Source organism: Cololabis saira, chromosome 16 (genome assembly GCF_033807715.1).
Source record: "Cololabis saira isolate AMF1-May2022 chromosome 16, fColSai1.1, whole genome shotgun sequence".
Taxonomy (NCBI): Eukaryota; Metazoa; Chordata; class Actinopteri; order Beloniformes; family Belonidae; genus Cololabis; species Cololabis saira.
In genome coordinates, this window is record NC_084602.1 from 27,022,374 (window position 1) to 27,043,317 (window position 20,944).

The following is a 20,944-nucleotide window of genomic DNA, read 5'->3' on the forward strand; positions in this document are numbered from 1 at the left end:
CCGACAGAGCCAGCGGTGATTTACCCACCAAAAGGACAAGACAGACAGATGTCCACAGACGGTCCTGATGCTTCTGAAAGGCAGTTGTGGAGTTGGCATGTATGAGCTCTTGTCTTGACTACGTTTTAAAGGGTCACAGCCACTTGTTGCCAGAGGGAGGGATTTACCTGCAGCCCGGGTTCAGATTGGGAAGTAATGAGAATGAACGTTGCCAGCGGCAGTTTGCTGAACCCTTAAACTAAGGAAATTGACCTTACGATAAAGGGTGTCGCGTGTGTGTGAGTGAATGTGCGTAGGGATATTTGTCAGACACCTGCTCTACTGTCAGATGATGTTTGCTTGCTTTGCCCGGTGGGAGTGGCAGCAGCTTGGATTGCTTGTGTGTGTCTGTCACTGCAAAGGTAGTAATAGTGAAAGAGTGCCCTCCTGCTTCGCTAGTCACTCCACATATCAGTGTAAACTGTCAACAGAGATGAATTTACTGCTAAGACACGTGTGTCTGTTTGTATGTGTGGAACAGGGACGAGAAAGACAGGACCAGTAAGAAAACTAAAGAACCTGTCCGAGTACAGGAAACTGAAAAACAATGCACTGGTGTGGTTAAGGACAACAAGCCCCCCTGCCTTCTTTCTCTCCAATGAACGGGTAAACTTTGCACGCTTTGTAATTATTTCACTACCAATTACTGTGAAAACAAAGTCTCTTCTTTCATTTTATTTCTTCCCTTCCTCCCTTACCTCCATCCTCTCTTCTCTGTAATTTTTAACAAGGTGCCATTAAATAATTACGTCCAAATAAAACAAACAAGCTCCACGGTGAGTCCTGGCACTTTTAATCCACACCATTAATAATTCATAGGCTGGATCTTTGACGTGCTGTTCTTCTTCGTGTGCCGCTGAGAGAGGAAAGGAGGGAGAGCTAAATGTCAGCAGGAGCTTACTGTATACCTTTCCTTGCCCGCAGAAAAATTGTCTGTACTAGCTATGAATAAAAATGTAAAACAAATAAATGGTATGGAAATGCTGGTGCCGCTCAGGGGTTAGATGCATAATGTAACTGTGTGCAGATCCACGACTAAAACCGTGCGGCAGAAATGTCCATACGCTCTCTTTATATCTGATTTATAAACCCCTTTGTATGCATGGCCATCTTATTGTAAATCTCTAAATTTGAAAGCTGCAGCGACACACTGAATGTGAACCTTATTTCCACTCCAGTCTCAAGCTGGAAAATACTGTTTGCTCCACAACTTGGAGACACTCACTGGAGATGTGAGAAAAGACGATGTGTTTTTCCTGTTGATGCAGGGTTTGAAATCCTAGACAAAACCAAAATGACTTCATAGTTTTATTCTCTTACCCTGGAAAGGCTGCCAATATTTTGTCCGAGCTGCCAATGTTTTGTCCAGGCTACAAATATTGGCAAAGTACTCTATAACCGCCACAGCTGCCATTCTTGCATGACTGTAGCTACTTAGAGCACCACAAAAGCTAATGTAAGGCCTGTTGATCTTAAATACAGAATAAATCACAATGAGGTCGGGGAATTTTTTTTAACCTTCAATGAACAAGAAAAGCAGAACTATAGAAATTTAAAAACATCTTTTACAAGAGTGACCCAGCCAAGTTTAATCGCAGATGTTAAAAAAAAAAAAAGACAAGTTATGTGGAACTGGCCGTGGTGCTTTCTATGTCAAAAATGTACTTTATTTTAAAGGGAAAGAATCAAGTTTTTCAAGAGAGGTCAGAAGTGAAAAGTCAAATCTTTTTAACAGCAAATTCTCATCTACAATTTTAATGCGCTTAATTATAAACAAAAGGTATTAACTAATGCTTTATATCAAAAACAAGGAAATCTGTCAAATTTTGGCATTCAATTATTGAATTATTTATCAAATACATGTTCTCGTTCTCTTGACACTGAATAAGCCACCAATAAGGCACCATTTCGACCTTGTGCATTAGCCGCTGGCTGGCTGCTATGTTACTTCAGCGTTTTCTTCGGAGATTAATGTTTTAACAACCTGGGTCAGTTCAGTGTGTGAGCTGATATAAGCTTGAGCCAAACTGTATTTCGTGTTCAAATTGAAATGTGTATTGTAATGCAAATCTGTGCAATGATCTCAAATAAGTCACATTAGAAATGAATGTGGATGTGGTTTCAAGTGCCTCTTGGCCTTAAACAGGATGCCATGAACAGAGCTGAGGCTAAAGCACATCATATAAATATGTCTGTTTTAATTAGCACAAATCCTGCTTGACATGCTCGAAAAAATGTATGTGAAGTATGTAATGTATGACACAAGCACATTTCCATCCTCTCTTTAGGTATACTAGTTTCTGTGTGGAGAAGAGGTGCAGTCTTGGTTCTGTGCATATATTTTTGAAACATCAAGCCTCAGGTCATCTTCTGCTTATTTCAATACTTGTGTTGGTCCAAGTGTGGGCATATCTGGCCGTAAGGATGTATGACTTGTTACCCTTTTGTACACAGTGCAGTATGTGTGATGTTTAAAGATTAATTTTCCGGCATTTTGCCTTTTGTTTTTGGAGAGAATTAAGCAAAAGATGACCCTAACCCCTCAGCCACACAACTCCTTGAAGGTATATTTTCATAAACTTGTGTTTATTTATTTATTAATATTTCTCTTGGACATATCATTTGGGTGTTTTTCTTTTTTGTTGTTTTTAGCTTTAGTGTTTTTTAATTTTTATGATAATTCTTGCATCTTTCTGCACATTTTTGTAATTTATTGAAGTACTTTTAGCAATGAATGTGTGCACAATTGGGTGTGCTTTTATTTCAGTGTGAAGAAACACATCTTTTGTGTGTCTGTCTGATAACAGATTTCCCACTGGTACTACATTACAATTAGCAATTGTAACAACCAGTGGTGTGGCAATATGCTCTCTTGGATCACTCTACGTCTTTATTTCCCGTCAGTAATTAACACCTTCACAAAGATCAAGCTGCACAAAGTACTCAAATATGCACATGTGTTTATATAACACATCTTGCCACTCACCTTCATACATAGATGCACCTTAAAGCAGTAGGGATCAAATATGAGTACTTAAGTTTCTTTTACTTCAATTTTCACGAGGACATTGGGAAAGGTGATAACTATTGGAGGGCACCTAAAGAGTCAAAAGGCTTATTTACTCAGTGTAAAAAGTCCAAACTCCCCCATTTTCAACTTTTCCCTCACTACAGAAAGCAGGTCTGAAAGTAACGTGAAATTATTGTATTTTTCGAGATAATACTCCTTGCTAAAACCCCAACACACACTTTAAATTTCATTTGCACAAGGACTGTCGATGCAACCCTGAGTCTCCTTTGAAGAGAGGGAGTGTGGTCTTTGAAGCTTTTTTCATCCTGGTTTCAAACGCAAATGCTGATGAAGTTCAAAGCCTAAGGAGAGCACTTGTGGCCATATTTCTGTTTTGTTTCAGGGCCCTGGAAATATAAAGCTTAGGAGTTGCTCTGTATAGGTGTGTGTGTGTGTGTGTGTGTGTGTGTGTGTGTGTGTGTGTGTGTGTGTGTGTGTGTGTGTGTGTGTGTGTCTCAGTGAATGATGTTGATTAAGAAAAGCCTGACAGATATTCAATGAAAAGATCCATGACAAAGCAGTGCAGCTGTGTGCTTGCTCACATGTGCGTACATGCTTGCAGAAGCCCGTAGACAAAGAGACAGTGACGTTTTTTCTTGCTTGCACACATTAACTTAAGTACACTTTTTAGGCATTTCTCACAAAAGCAGAGCATCTGGAGCAGCGAGGGCCATTTCGGATAAAGTGAGGCAAGTGCGGAGAGCACTAATAGAGTGGCACAGAAGACAAAGAAAAGGCTGCTTCAGCAGCATCTTCTAATACAACCCTTAGGCCAAAAGGCGCGCACACCTGCGCCACCCAACAAACACACACGCCGAGGTAATACCCTCAATTTGAGGTGTCTTTAGGGGGAAGAGGCAGATAAACAGCGGGCTCCAATAATGGTGGTTTAGATCTCAATGGGTGCAAGTCAATGCCTCTCCAAGCCGGGGGCTAATGCCTGTTAACTCTCCCTGTGGGGGACGAACACAGGCCTGCAGTGGCTCGCAAAACAAGCTCTCTCCCAAGATCCTCATTACTTCCAACGCTGAGTAGCACTGTAAGTAAGGTAAAACTGCAGCTTAAGCTAAAAACAGAGGGAGAGGGAGCCATGGAGCAAAAGAAAGCAAGGAAATAGGTGTTGGGCAGGGAAATAATTGCACACTGTGCTCCTGTTAGGGTTTACCAGCCAGACAGATTTACAGTAGAATGGGATTTCTCTAAATGGCTAACGCAGCAAGCAAGTTCTTCACCCCAATTTTGGGCCGATGCAATGTTTTGTGAATATAATGCCCGGGCATTTTGCTGTTTCACTTTGAACTCAATTCGTCACCGAGGGGAATACAGGAATGATGGGAAAGAGTTGGATGGATGGTGGTGTGGGTTGTGAAGAGTGGTTGAGAAGGGAAAAGACAAAACAAAAAAGAGAATACAAGAAGGAAAAAAAAAGAGCTGGGGGGAAAGATGTAGAGAAATAGGAGGGAGGCAAAGAAGCAGAGATGTGGATGGAAAATTCAGTCTTGTTCCTCGGTGGGAGGCCTGTACCGCAGCCACGCTCTGAGCGAAGAAAGCAGATACAAACAGAGATGGGGAGGAGAGGAGAGGGCGGGGACGAGGGAACGAGAGACACTAGTAGGAACATAAGAGAAAGAGAATGGTAAAAATAATGAGAGAAAGAGAGAGGGACAGGCACAGCCAGAGGCGGTGTTCCCACCACACAGCCTCTTAGGGAGTGGTGTGACAAGAAAACTCGCCCAGTTCCACACAGCCCGCACTGCAAAACAGACTCACATTAAATCTCACCCCCACCCTCTGCTGCTGCCTTTTTCAGTAACTTTCACCACAAGCAAAGGGAAAAAAAAAAAAAAAAAAAAAATCAGGTTTAAGTTGAATATCCCTGTGGCGTTTTCATTTGCATATGAAAACTTGTTTTCTCTGTCGTCGGGGAAGTCGTTTACTGACATTGTTTTTAAAATGGCCTCCTTTAAGTAAGGAATCTCTGGATCCTTCTAGGCATTAACGCATGACCTCTGACCCCAGCGTGGAAAAGGAGCAGCACAACTGCACTTGTTTTGTCTCTGTGTGCACTTCTCATTACCATAATAAAGATAGAAATCTGTTTTGTTTTAATACAAATTGAATGCAAACCACAGGCTATGCTTGGGGATGATGAAAGCAAATATGAAGCCATTTGGAAAAGATCTGTAGAAGTAAGGACCCTTTAGCTACCAAACTGGACAGGTCTGACCTTCTCTTTGACCCTCCTTTCCTTCTCTCTTCCATTTGCCCTGACCTTTCTGTCCTTTTTCTAGGCCCCGGAAGCTCTTAAAGCGAAGCACAGATAAACAGCTTAAACTCTCCCAAGCGCTCGTCTGAAAGCTTCCATCACCTTATTAGAAGAAAACAAAAAATTTGCAGGAGAGTTGAGGAAGAGGGAGAAGAAAGACGATAGCTGAGTCGGGGAGAGCGGGGCGAGTACTGCTAACTGGACCTCGGAGGAGTTTGGAGGGAAAGAGACAAAGAAACAGAAAAACTGGGGGAGAGAGAGGTGTTTGTGATTTTCTGCAGCAGGCAGAGATGAGCTGGGCCGCGGAGGAGCGGGGATGTGCTCTGTATCAATTAGTGGCTGCAGAATGAGTAAAATATTCCAGTTTGGCTTTCAAAGACAAGTAGGCCCACCGACTTATGACTGTGAGTGTAAAACAAATAAATTGATCTTCATGCTGATGGAGACACCGAGATATTTATCATCTAAGTGGTTAAAATTGACAGCTATTTCTTTAAACACAGCTGGACTGGAGGACACTGGAGGAATTAAATGTAAAATGTAACATCTCTTCATGCTTAAACCCACATTCACCTAAAATCTCTCTGCATATAATCTTAGATAAGTGAATGAATGAGTAGAAAGTATTTTCAAGCAGCTTATTAAGAGGCACAGAGCATCAATCTCTTATTAAGACCTCCAGTTATAATATACCAGCACCCTCCTAGACAATTTAAACCAATTTTGCTGCATCAAGAGACTTCCAAGATAACTTTTAAATCCAACTGTGCACATGACAGCTTTAATCTTTTCAGATGTTTTTCAGCAAAATACTGGGTTGGTGTAAATACCTGGATTACTACATATGATTACCACATATTGTTTAAAGTGCATCTTAAAAGTTGATTTATTCATAGAGTATATACATGAAATTTTGTGGAAAATCATGTTTGAAAAGTTACTGATCATCATGTATTTTATGAGACATAAAAACTATGATGAAAAAGTAGAAATTCTTTTGTTTAAAATCAACATCTCATTATGTAACACAAATAAATAGCTGTGATTCAACGGTCTGCGCACTGTAGGTTATATTGACGTTTTTGTTCTTATGATGAAGCTAATTGCTCTTTTTCTTTTGTCTTTCCTCGTTTTTATAATTGTGAGTCCACAGTTTCCTTCTACTAATGGAGCTCGCTCTCCTGCCCAGAAGCATTTTCTGCAGATTCACGGCTGCCTCATCATTTTAGACCGGAGGATTATGTATCCAGAGAGCTGATGGAGTTCCAGATGGGATCTAAAAACCAAAATCATGTAAGATTTATAGCTGGCAGCTGTTTACTCCCAAGAAGTTGCAGTGTGTCCAATGGCAAAGGGCTGCTATGACACCGGCGTCCAAACCAGGGGAATGACTGTGGCAGAGCGCAGCAGAAGGGATTGTACTCTATTAAAGTTCTTTTAAAACATAACATTGTGTCTTCGGTTTCTCTTTACCCTGGTAATGAATATGTCCGAGTCATTTTTTGGCGGGATGTGCCAGACCTTCTTAAGCTGATTCCTGCAAATCCTGCTAATTCTGATGTCAACTTGACTTTTCATGAGCCCCGAACTGGATGACTCCTCTGAACTCCAGCCATAGTTCACAGTCGCTGATGGATGCTTTAACGCTGGCGCTCTCATTCCAGCACACCATCTATCCCCAACGAGTGACAAATATCTGCCTGTGTCGTCCTCGATATCTCATGGAAGAAGCAAAATATTCAGAGGATGCTGTGAAGCGCTTGAGAGACTTTTAGAAAGGAAGGGAGCGCGCATGTATGTTTTTGCGTGTGCGCGCGAGCTGGAAGAAGAGGAGGGGGAGGTTGGCGGTTGAGCAATGTGATTTCTGCTCGACTGTCACAAATCTAGCGCAACAGGAAAATCAATTTGGCCCTGTGTGTGCCTTTTTGGCTCCGGGAGAGAATCCAAATAGCAAGGCGAGGCCCGGATAATGTTACAGTGTATTGGATTTGCCTCATGGAGAGACAGACAGAGTGAGGGGGGGGAGCGAGAGAGGAGGACGAGGAGGAGCAGCGAGGAGATGAGGGAATCACAGGCTTGCTGTGGAGCTCCGACAAGATAGATTTGTGCTTGTGTATAGGTGCATGATAGGCTGGCAATCTGTCAGCATACCCCTCTTTAACACTCTCACTGTCTGACTCTTTTGTCACGCTCTCACACTCACACTCACACACACACCAACACTTCGCTGTCACTCATCTACGTGCCCATATATACAGAGATGATTTACATGGACAACAATATGTGAGCGTGTCAAACCATGAAATAAATATTTTACAGGTATATGTGGTCTTTTCTGCTGCTCTGTGTGCTTCCCTGTACCACTGTGTTATTTCCTGGTGTGTACATGTGTGTGTGTGTCCACATTTGTTTGACAGCCAGGTGAAAAGATGACATAATGAAATTGCTCTCCTCTGACCGCTGTCAAAAGGGAACGTGTGTGCTCATCCATGTGACATGTCGCATCACTCCAGCGGGTGAGCCTGACTGGTGTGCAGACTGACACACAAACATATGCATATGCATGCCAGCGCACACACACAGAAAGCTTGGGGTACCATTCCTCTGCATACTTTCACCTTTTACCCCTTTAGATCATCACTGTTATTATACTTAAATAATGTGCTTTATTTAAAGTGACAGACCGACTGACCAAAAAGATCCAAATGAGCATTTTGTAATCATTTCAACACTTGTCCAAACTCCATGATATCCTCTGGTGACATTTGTAGCACAGTTATAACTTGGTGAGAGGTGGGGGTCACCCAATGTCAACTGTCAATGCAAAGAACAGACATTTTGACAGCGCTTGAGGAGCAGAATCCATTTAAAAAAGACTCACAATTTCCATTTCTGCACTGACAATAGTCTTGATAGAGTCTCAACTTAAAAGTTGTGCTTTGATGTTTATCTTTATAGAAGCTGCAGCTGCATTTTCCCCCCCAAATGATTAAATTGCTTATTCGTGATTTTGATTTGAGAACATACTTTGGTTGAATAGTTGGATTACTTTTTCATGGCCACAGATGTAACAGTAGCGGGGAAGCGTAAAGTGCTCATATTAAGCCTTTTCATGTTTTATGGCAAATCTAAAGTGCTAAAATGTTGAATTGTCATCTTGGCGGTGAGGCTGAACAAATGAGGTAAATGTTCACATCGTTAGAAATCTCCTATGCATAAAATACAGGGTTTTCTGAGTGGTCTGGGGGTTTCCTTCTGCAGGATTTGCTCCCCATGACATCGTAGAGGGTGTAATTTCCTTGAATCGTCACATGGTACAGCCAATGAGGATCCACAACAGCAAGAGCTTCAGTGGAAGTTTATATTTGCACACCAAGAACCATACATGATGTCCATTCTGGTGGATCTGCTTGTATTTCTTACAGAGCATTTTGCTCTTGTTTTCAAGATGTCTACGAGGAAATTAGTTTCTGGTTGAGGCGGAAAATTGGCTGGCCATGGCTCAGCGGATGCAGTTTGACTTTCCTGGGGCAAATGTAGCAAATATACTTGTTTTCTCATGACACTTTACAGAGGACTGTTTTATAAACCAGACCCAGAACGCTGCTAGATTTCCAAAAAAGCTCAAGCTTACAGTCCGTATGGTTCCAGCATTGGAAGCCTGTGAGTCCGGGGCGAGATTCATATCTTGAGTATGGTGTTCATAGTTGCCGAATGTTTTATGCTCCGTCTCATGTTGCAAGAAAAAACAATTAATTCACTTCAATCATTCTCACTGATTGTCATGCAAATAAAGCTTCATTTCTTGGCAGCTTTGGAGCCAAATGTAGTGACAGCATCAATATCTACTCTATTTCTTGGCTGCAGACGGTTTCCCTCATCTGATTAACTTGACAAACCAAAATAGGACCCAATCTGTAAAGTTAGACAATAGCAGGTAATAAGTGCAGTTTTTATAAAACAGAGACGTCCAGCTATAATGTTTTTTGTTGTTGTTTGTCGTGTTGTCCATTTTCATATCTGGTTTGAATTTCTGGAAATGCATGCAAAGATTCAAGGTGTTGATGACATTTATAATAAATGTTGAAAATGTAGCATGTCGTGCTAAAAATGCACGTATCTGACCAGCAACAGGAGCTAATTTATTATCCATTAACTCTCCCCATCAGCAAGCCTCCAGGAACACAGCCAATCAAAAATCACTTAAGCCAAACGTGCTTGCTTTCAGGAAGAGCCTCTTTTTGTGATTGTTGGTCTTTGTTATTTAGAAAGAATTACAAGCTTTTACAATGATGGGTGCAAAGCAACTCTAAAGGTACCACAGATTTAGATAAGTGAAAATGAGAATGACCTCTTTAAGGTACAAATCTCAGAAAGCCACTCACACCTAAAGACACCATATAGCTTTCAAATTCTTGTCTCTCCTCACTCACTTGTACCAAAGTAAAGGTACAAAATTAAATGAAACGCCCTAACTTGTGATGAAATCTTACAAAGTGGGAGTTAGTAATCAGATGTAGGCTAACCACATTAGTTCTCCTGCGTCTCTCTGAAGATCGCTGCTTCTTGATCTAATTCAAACTGATTGTAGTACAGCCGCTAAAACATGCCAGATGTTACTCACTGCTCACCATTTATTTGGCATGGGGAATATTTTTGAAAATTATCTTATTAATCATGTCCCAGCGATCGGTTTCGCTTCCCATCTTTGCTGCCTCATTTCAGATTCTCGTCATGATTCTTGGCACGAGTGCCAAAAAAAAAAAATAAAATAAATAAAAAAACCTCAACACTGTCCCAGTTTTTCATTAATGTCAATCACTGCGGTAAGCGGCTGAGAGGAGAAGAAGGAGAAGAGGAGGAGTTGGGATCTCACTCGAGACACTTTGCCCCGCCTCATCAGAGTGATTGGCAGGTCTGAGACACACTGATGGGCCAGTCAGCCACTCACCCATGAAGACAGGTGGCAAGATGACATGCAGGCCACACACACACATACAGTATATATATATATATATATATATATATATATATATATATATATATATATATATATATATATATATATATATATATATATATATATATATATATATATATATATATATATATATATATATATATATATATATATATATATATATATATATATATATATATATATATATATATATAATATATAAATATATATATACGTGCACAGACACACACACTACTGTTTCAGGAAAATCAAATAATGTTTTCTTTATAATACTCAGTGTTATTTGCTCTGCTATGGCCTAACAAGACAAACATCATTTCTTCTTTACCCTGCTATACCTAAGATAAGGCTGCGACTATGACAGTTCTTCCACAACTAGTAAGTCTCAATTTATTAACACTCAGAGTGCAGAGGAAACAGCGTGTGTGGACATACATTTTTGTATGATCCATGGGTAGTCCAAGGAGGGAAGCCTCAATATCCTACTGAAATATAGAGAAATGTTTCTGCGATGGTTTCCACACACTTAACAAATCTCTACAACATAGCCAAAATAAATAGCGAAAGGAAAATGAATGAGACACGCTCCACAAGGAGCTGTGCACTATGAAGTGATAATCTTCAACTGTCTAAACCATGATTTCAGATGGACCAGAAATATCAAAGTCTAGACATGCAGGATAGATATTATTTGCTCCTCTATTGCAGTGTGGTCCCATCTTTGCTCTCTTGTGCAAACTGGGAGGATGGAAATGAATCTGGATGGATTACATAGAGAGCTGGAGTTGAAAAGGCGAGAAAGCAGATAATATATAACAAAGATCTGGTCAACTCTTTGCTATTTATCATCTGGACTGCTAATCTAACATGCAGTAGCATCACTTTTGATCATATTAAATTAAGACCAAGGGTGAAGTTGTTTTTTTTGTTCAGATGCTGTTGTGTGTGTATATAAACAGCTACGGTGCAGGAGCCTTATTTTTTCCACAGACTGCTGCAAAAGCCAAGCATGCAACATTTAAACCCAGTCATGTTGTTATTTGTGAAAATGTGTGCATCTACCGTCCACTGAGGTTAGTGTTTTACATGACCTTTTTAAAACCCTCTTTAAATGCACATATTTAAAAACAAATGAAAACAGCAACATAAATGTAAAGGTCAAGCAGAAATGTGGGTGTGATAACTATGATAGGTTTTCAGGGGCAACAAGTGCACCGATGGTACAATATTATTTTTACACATCAGGAAAAATAACACAAAATATTAACACAAAGCAACACTAAGCAAATTTTTCTCTAACTAACAAATTAAGCATTTCAACCACATGAAGTTGGGTTCCAAACCTAAAATAATGCTTCTTAGTGAGAACCAGAGTCCAGTAGGGTTTGAATGGAAGTAAATAACTGTTATGTGGATGCAAAATCTACAAAAAATGTACCTGACTTTAGTGTGGAGCCGGTGGAAGTTGTTTTTGTGTTTCTGAAGACAAATAACAAATCACAATGTGCACAAACAAGCCAACAAGCCCCAGGAACAAAAACTGATTCTGATTCTGCAACACCATAAAACAATGATGGGTCAGCTTTTTCTATTCTTTTAATCAGTTGTCCAATACACCTTATGTGCATTCAGTGACTTAGGTATGATTCGTTTGTTTTCTCATATGCTTTTCAACATGAATTGAACATGTTTGAGGGTACTAAGAAATTACCATTACAGGACTGTCTCAGAAAATTAAAAAAATGTGATAAAGTCCTTTATTTTCTGTAATGCAAAAATGTCATAAATTCTGGATTCATTACGAATCAACTGAAATATTGCAAGCCTTTTATTATTTTAATATTGCTTATCATGGCTTACAGTTTAAGGAAACTCAAATATCCTATCTCAAAAAATTAGAATATTCTGGGAATTTTAATCTTAAACTGTAAGCCATAATCAGCAATATTAAAATAATAAAAGGCTTGCAATATTTTAGTTGATTTGTAATGAATCCAGAATGTATGAGATTTTTGTTTTTTTAATTGCATTACAGAAAATAAAGAACTTTATCACAATATTCTAATTTTCTGAGACAGTCCTGTATAGCTGTACAGCATTTTGATTTATCTCCTAGGGAGTTCAACATTTTGGCACAAAAAGGTAAATTCAGCAAGTGTCTTGTCTTAGTGGCAAATCTGGCCAGAGATAGTCTGCTTGTGGTGAATAAAGTAATGCAATTACCTTCCTCTAAGTTGCACCTCTTAATCATGTTTAAATCAGATCATGAATATGCATGTGCACACATTTTTAGAGGCTCTAATGGTGGCCCTACCTGGCGCAGTGGTGTTTGTAGAGGGTCCGCTGGCGGGAGAGATGGGTCCTGAACCCGACCTGGACTGCTGGGACTGAGTGGAGCCAGTAGGGGAACCCACTGGGGAGGGAGAGGGCCCACTCCTCTGGCTGGGAAGGATAGGGGAGGCGTGAGGGGAAAACGGGGACTGTCCCTGGTTACTTGTGCCTCCCTGCTCCCCTTGGCTACTATTGTTGCTGCTGGAGGATCCACCAGCATTCATGGCTGAGCCCAGACCAGCCTCCGTCCCAGTGGGGAGGTCATCAATCGAGCCAGACAGATCCTGGAACAAAAGAAGAGGCTCACAGTGAGTATTTATGAAGCTCATCCAAGCATTTGATGAGAGCTGACATGCAGCAGGTGGCAAATTTAAATCTAAGCTCAAGCAAGCACATCATTTTCACACTGCACATTAAGTCATCATGTTGCAGTGCAAGTGCAAAGATTATTGTTAAAGATAACATACAGTATATTTCTGATGCCTTAATGAGCACCATAAGATAGAAACAGTCATGATAGAATAGAATAGAATAGAATAGAAGACTTTATTGACCTCCCAGAGGAGAAATTCAGTCGTGCAGCAGCCAAAACACACACACGCTTTATACAAAAAATGTAAAATAGAAATAACCAATAAATAGTTAAATAATAAAAAAGAGCAATATAAAAAGTAGAAAAAGAGTATGTACAAGAGAGAAAAAAAAATACAAAGAATTTACAAATATTTTCAAAAATACGTGAGGTATTTAGTGGTTATTGCACTTATAAAGATCAACTACATCCTTAAGAAAAATATAACCATAGTCTCACTGACCGCAGTAAATGTAGTAGCAGGGCACAACATCCTGCAGAAAAAGCCAAGACGCAGGAAAAAATGAATGTTATCGGGCTTTCATTACAACCATCGGCTAGTTCATATTTCAGTTTCCATTGCCTGTGGTTAGCAGAGTACTGTGTGGGTACTTCATTGAATAGATACTTCCTCTTGTCAAGTTATTGTAGGGAATCCATAATAATATTGGTAAGATTACCGACCACATAAAAGTGCACAGCACTTGGGGAAGTCAGACAATAGACAGGGAAGTAAAGATTAGAGCAGATGTGAGGTGATGAGACGGAGTGCGGCGGCTGCCCACCAACCACATGTCCCACACATTCACAGCGCTGTAGCTGTGCCTCAGCTGCACATGACTGTGGGGGGAAGTCACCTGTAAATGACCCCTGATCGCTGGCTGGTGCCCGCTCAGGGAAGAAACGGAAGAGTTGTTGGTGCATGCCAGCTGATCCTACCTGCTATACCAGGCCTGTTGACTCTCCGCTGTTGTCCCACCTGAGCCCCATGCAACCATCACTGTCACCACAGATACGTGTCTGCCCGTGTCACACAACCACATGCTTGTTGTAGAATAACACCAGGGTGCTGTGTTTCTGCCTCAGTTCATTGATAGGTGGCAACAGTGCACATATATCTATTTTTCATGCTGCAGTGGAGACAAACTGCAGACTTAAAAACTGTGAAAATTCTCACTCTCAAGGATTCAATGTAAACATACAAGCATCATCAGAGAATCCATCTGCCAAAACTGTGACAGCTCTGATGCGACATCACCTCTGAATCAGTGAAGATACTTTTCACATCACATTAGCACAATGCAATATCAAATAGATGAGGGACGCAGGCTCCCCTCGTCTATTTCCGTCCAGGGCGCTTGGCCTCGCCAGTGGAACAGACAACCAAATCAGTGTGGCAGTCTGTCCATGCCTGCTTGTTTTGGTTAATGCAATCTCAACTGTGACACATGAAGCCTTTGTCTGTGTATTATGCAGCCCTGCATGCCCACCCGCTCCGCTGGCCCGCCAGCCGGTCGGCTGGCATTATCTACCTTCATTTTACTCAGCACATGAGGCACTCGCTGTCCCTTCCTCAGCCGTGGTGCCACTCCCTGCCACAGCCAATCAAGTCACGCAGTGCTCTGAGCCCAGTGATGTCACACTCCGGCTCCGCCAATAGGACTGAATGTTATTCTTGAACCAACCGGCTGCCTCGGGTGCATGCCATTTGACACAGAGAGGTTGCCACGAGATTCAGCGTAACCATGGCTTTTCCAAAAACACTGGAAGCTAGCCGGATGCACAGCTAGGTTGTTAACCTACGGGCTAATTGTGTGAATGGATGGGAATAATTGCATTTCACCTAATTGGTTGCTGTTGCCAGCTTTTCCAGAAGCAGTTTAGGGGTGGGAAAATGTGTATCAGTAATTTGTTTAGAGGCTGTTAGGCTCATTTGGATTATACACACACTTGAGCACAGCTGTGTGGCCCAAGACCAAAAAAGTATCAGCTTTAACGTGAGAAGGTGGGAGAGCTCAATGCCCATAGGCCGCTAATTGTAACCTTCCCATAAAATCAAGTATCATATATTATCATTACATACTTCCTCCCTCAACAGGGTTCGTCTGTGGCCACAGAACTGTAACATGGCTAACTGGCTGTTATTAAGTCATGTGTAAAGAATCAAAGCCAGCTAACCAGCCAGGCAGGCATGCTGATCTCAGGATCCAAACGCCCAACAATCTGGGGCCCCAATCCAAAGTGGCCCAAATCCAATTTGTTTGGCTCGGGGCTGCAAATTGCTCTGTGTATTGAGTCTCCAAATAGCTGTCAACCACTCCCGCTTGGCGTCCTGTATCGCTTAATTCGCTCCTGGAGCATGTAATTGTCATAATAAGAAAAATATTGAGGTGATAATAACCAGTTACTTTGAGATGCACCCCGCCCGCCTCAAGACACACACACACGCGTACACACACTCATAATGGACCATCTACACATTTCACACAACATTGGAGAGGCAGTCGCTCGTGACCCTTCACCTTGCCAGTGTTGGAGCCTGCCTGCGCCCTCGCTCACTGCTCCTCCACTCGTGTGTGTGCGTGTGACAGGAACATAGGCCGCTCCGCTGTCACAGCAAGACATGCTTGAGCACTGATATGGCCGAAGGGATAGATGAGGCTCCGCACACACACACACATACACACAGTCCCCGGCCCACTCCTCATTCATGCTGCTGACCCACACACACTTACGCACACACACCAGCAGGGTATAAGGCATCAGAGTGAAGCAGGGAGCTGTCACATCCAGGAGACTGTAGGCCTTTTCCCCTGACCATGGTGCTGATGTTGTCTCCTCTCACCGCACACTGGGAATTAATCAAAGTTGCTATGGTAGAAGGAATCAAGTGTGTGTGTGCGTGTGTGTGTGTGTGTGTGTGTGTGTGTGTGTGTGTGTGTGTGTGTGTGGAGAAGTGGTTCTCTGTCTAGACAGGGAGGAGTCAATGACTGCAGCCTCCTGAGCTACAGGAAGAGAGGGCGACTGGAGAAACTTGCTGCACCACTCTTTTCATTTCATTTCCTTTCTCCCTATCAAGCACTCTCTCTCTCTCTCTCTCTGTCTCTCTCTCTCTCTCTCTCTCTCTCTCTCTCTGATATTTCAAGTTTCCATGTTTCTGTCTCTCTCTGTCGGCCTCAGTCAGAGGCGTACTATGGCTGAGGGCTCTGCGGCAGATGGCTAGCCAGCTAACTAGAGCCTGAAACACAAACGCAAATATAGTAACTGAGCACTGTGAGGAGCAGCAGTCTGAAACAACCTCCCTTAAGGCTGCACACAATGTTGCACTGTGTTCATATTTGTGGAAGACAGAAGTGTGACTTTTGCTCATAAAACAACTGAAAGTGCAAGTATTTCATCAGCTGATATGCAGAGAATATGTGTTTACTGTCACGTAGAGTCGGTGCAAAGAAGCTTATTTTACCCACTATTCTGAGATAATTGTAGCCATACTGATAGCTTTGACATCACTTTTTGTGATGTGAGATTCATGTCTGCAAATTTAGTTGGACTCTAATACAGTAAAGGTGAAATTAATTTTCTGTGCAGCTCAGTGACGAAAAATGACATTTTAAAAATTCTTCCGAAACGGCGCACCTCGACTGAAGATAATTGAAAATCAGATATCAACTGTGTAACAAGGACATTTTTCTGTTTCTGGAAATGAAGGTGCTGCTTTGTTTGAACGCTACTTTTTTAGTCCTGTGGGCGCACTGCGGATGCACCACAATTTACTTCTATTGAACTTTGAAAAGTCACAGAAATGATACCGTAGATGTTTTGGATTTTGTGCCTTACTTCTGAATTTCAATATTGTGACTGCAAGCTGAAATGTAATTTTTCAGGGTTTCTCAGTTTCAGTTCACATTTTCAGTGGAGGCACGATACAAACATATTCTGTCTTCAATACTCTGACTCTTCAGCTGTTAGAGATGGTAGGTTAATTTGGGGCTTTATAATCTCATACAAAGACTGCTGCAAACGCACTATTATTGGGTCTAAAACTGAGGAAATGCTCGTTAAAGCGTCTGAAAATTGAAATCCTTTCACATTTTTCATTGTTATGTATAAGGATTTGAAAAATGAACTCTTAAGATGTTATATTCCTGTTTGATAACGCAGGTTTAGCGAGCAGGATCTATTTGCGGTACCTCATGCGAATTTGCAGTGCGTTCGCTGTTTCAGGAGTCAGATCAGGCTTTAAGGACTACCATGAAAACTGTTTTTCTGCTTGACTTTTCAGGTTTTCTTTCAGTCGTGTTTTGCTCGTCATGCTTGGTAACTTGCCTCTTTCTTTTTTGTGCAAAGCACTTTCAAATCAAGGTTTCAAAAGGGAAAAAAGTGGTTTCTTTTTAAAAAGAACTATATTCAGAGACAGTCCCCTCACACTGTGCAGAAAAGAGTATTTTATGTCTCCTTTAGCATGTGTATAAACACCAAAGATATAGTAGCAGGGCATATATAATATACAGTGTGTGCATGTATCCATGCAGGACCTGTGTTTCCACTGTTCAAGAGAAAAACCCATGATCAGTTCACTGTGGTACAGTATGCACAGAAATAACACCTTCCTGACCTCAGAGGAAGGTTTTATTCGCTTCTTCTTTTTTCTGGGTAAATATAATGATGTAAACTGTAATTAACTCCAATAGCTATCATTTGTAAGCTGAGGGGCCTGAGGGACAGGTCTTCTCATGGCAGCGCTGCACTCATTTATCGGATCTGGGCGATGTACTTTTTATCTTTATGGTGCACTAGAGACTTAGAGAAAATGCTATTACACCAAGATGTTTTTCTTTAAATTTTCCTCACCCCAAACCTTCGATTGAGGCGAAATCCAAATGAAATGCCATGCAAATGAATCCAAATGGACTGCTAAATGTCTCTGTGTGGGTCTGTTTTAAAGAGGGTTTGAATGCAATGCCCCATGCAGAGCGCCGACTGTAATGCCCTTCAGTAAGTACCATTAAGCAGGGAAGAGGAGTCAGAGTTTGTGGAGAATTTCACACAACTTCCTCATCACAATTTCTTCCTTTCATGTCAGCCAGCTTGAATGTCCACTAAGGCTGGAGTTATGGTGAGAGTTGCAGATGATGATGATATAAAAGATGATTATTTATGCTTCAGCATATTGATCAAAACGGGACTGCCTACACAATACAGTGCTCCGTACAACTGCCTTCTTGTTTTCTGTTTACTGTCAGCGGGTCTGTGCAAACACAGCTTGATGGAGTATGTTTTTGCTGGATAGTGTGGCATTGAGTGTGCAAACAGGATGTGTGGAGATACGACTCACTGGTGCACCCCCAGAGGGTCTCTAAAATGTTCTTTGAAGCAAGGAGTCACAAGACAGACAAGCACAAGGAGGAGCATTCTTTGCGAACCACAGAAAAAAGGTTTGGTGTGCCTCAGGCTTGCCAAAAACTCAAGCACCAAACAGGCAGTCAAAAATGTTAGCATGCGACCCATAAACCTGCGTTCTGCAACAGGTTTCACGGATGAATAAGTATAAAGTGTTTCAAGTTTCCAACTGTCATTCACTTAAGTCTAAAAGCAGGTGTAACCCCCAGAGAACCAGAATATGACTGAAGTTACATTACATAAGACTGCAATAAGCAGGTCAGAGTGTAAAACCAAGATAATGACCACCGTCTTGCTGCCATTGAAACTGCTCCAGACTCAATAAAACACCATATCAAGTCAGAAAGACTGAATGAAACTATTTTGTGCTGCAAGTAGTAAAAATAAGTATAAAGGCCAAAGATGTGGAGGGAGAGCCACTGTTGAAAGAGGTCCCCTTTCTTTTCGAAGCCTGATAATTAAAATCCATTTAGATAATAGATACACAAAGAACACATGTAGACAATGTCTGTCGAAAATAACATTACATAACAGGATGATGGTTTGAATGCACATCGGTTTGGGACTATGCACATTCCGTCTCATCTGGAAAACAACATTGCTGAAAACAGTCATTTTGTTCTCCCTCTCTCTTTTTGTTTTTCAGAACAAAAGCCATCTAAGAACCAACTGTTTGGGGCTTCCCAAAGTTGTTCAGAGGAGAGCCGCGGCTGCACTGAAAAGCAAATGTGCTTTTCTTTTCAATTCTGCTTCTGCACACTTCACAAAGCCCAGACAATCTCTTGATAATACTGCCGCATCTCCATAAGAGGAAAAGAAAGCTCGCTCTGTGTTTTCCACAAGCAGATAAAAACCCCAGAGCGGTGCTGGAGTCAGGCGAGAGGGTCAGTCAGTCTTGCAGACTCCTGACTCACGATTCCACTAGATTTGCAGAATCGGGTAATAATGCTAACAGCAATTCTGCTGCTTCAGTAATTATTGTTTGCTGTAAGACAAGGGGTTCCCTGAGCGATAACTACCCCGGCTCCTAAGCCTTTGGTAAGGTGAGGATATGGGTAGGACCACTTTGAAAGTGACATTTGAGGCATTATTACCCCTAAGCCGTTAAAGATGGTCCAAATCTGGCACTTCTTGTCTCCAAACCAGAGGGATTAGTGTTGAGTTTCACTCCAATTTCCCCTGATAATATGCCAAGCAGCTAGAAGAGCTTAGCCAATGGGCCATTTTCATTTAAAGCCCTCCACACCTAGCTTCCTGCACCAACAATAACCCAAGTGACTGCTTTAATGGGCTAAAAAAAAACCCAAAGGTCGATCCCTAATTGAACACCCAGGTGTTGAAGTTAAAAATGCCACGCAGTTCACTCTCACCCACCCACAAGTTTGCTTTTTGTTTTTTACTTGCAAGGTTGGATTGTTGGTATTCTTGCCAAAAGAGTGTGAATTTGCTCTTAGTTTAGATAGCACATTTAAAGGCCCAGCCCGCTTACTGTCGCAGCAACTGAAACTTTTCAACATTCATTAGTCCGCAAAGGTTCTTCACACTTCAGTTTTTAATGCACGAGCCGGCCACTCACCAGCTTCACTTACGCCAACACACACAAACACACACACCCGCTCACTCTATTTGTTCTGCACATATTGGTTCCACTAATGTTTTTATTTATGGCATTCCAGCATGACATCCTGCCATCCACCCTCCACCTCCTCACCCCTCCACTCATCCAAGAGGGAGCTGAAAAACAACACATGACACAGAGAGTGGGAGAGTGAGCACATGTGTGTGTGTGTGTGTGAGAGAGAGAGGGATGGAAGGAGAGGAGCAAAATAAAGAAATAAATAAATGGCCCAAATTCCTCATTTCTAATTCAACTGCTCGTTCAGCTTAACCTCTCTCTCCTCAGCAATTAAAGCGAACACCACATCCTTCACGCTGCGTACAGCCGAGGCTAAATAATGCAGGGGGCATCCAGCACCCGCATCCTTTATCATCCCAAATGACAGCCATTTGCATATCTCCCCAGTCAATTAGAGCGCGGCGGAATAATCAGCCCATAATTGGGGGAGAGCGTTGGTAATCACCCGCCCTGGCACACCGACAGGGCCATAGGAGGAGTAATGGGGGGGTGCATGTGTGTGTGAACGTGTGTGTCACTGGAAGACAGTCCACCCAAGTGCAGACTCTTCTTCACTTCAAACTAACTCGTCCAAACAACCACTCCAACTTCTCCCCGGTTCCCTCTAAAGCTCTCTGTCCTCCCTTCTACTAATATCCAAGTATACAGACTCCCTCGGACTAACGCACTTCAACACATTAATACTATTTGTTATCCTTTGTCAAAACGGCTCTGTGAGGTGCTTTCTACGGCATTAAAAGTGATGTACGAGTGACAAGTTTCATTCCAGATGCCGTTCAGCCTCAAATGTTATCAAATGTTAATTTCTTGCCATTTACATAAACATGAATAATGACATCCTCTTTTGCTTTGCTGCTTTATAAGCGAGA

At 41.7% G+C, this 20,944-nt stretch overlaps 1 protein-coding gene across 9 annotated transcripts in view; it reads right to left on the reverse strand.

Moving 5' to 3' along the window:
* Positions 1-20,944, reverse strand: part of arid1b (AT-rich interactive domain 1B) — a 224,445-nt gene that overhangs the window by 59,272 nt on the left and 144,229 nt on the right. For all 9 annotated transcript variants that reach the window (XM_061742836.1, XM_061742834.1, XM_061742835.1 and 6 more), the window contains one exon: positions 12,671-12,971. In XM_061742836.1, the coding sequence (XP_061598820.1) occupies positions 12,671-12,971 (301 nt within the window). The remainder of the gene's footprint in view (positions 1-12,670; positions 12,972-20,944) is intronic.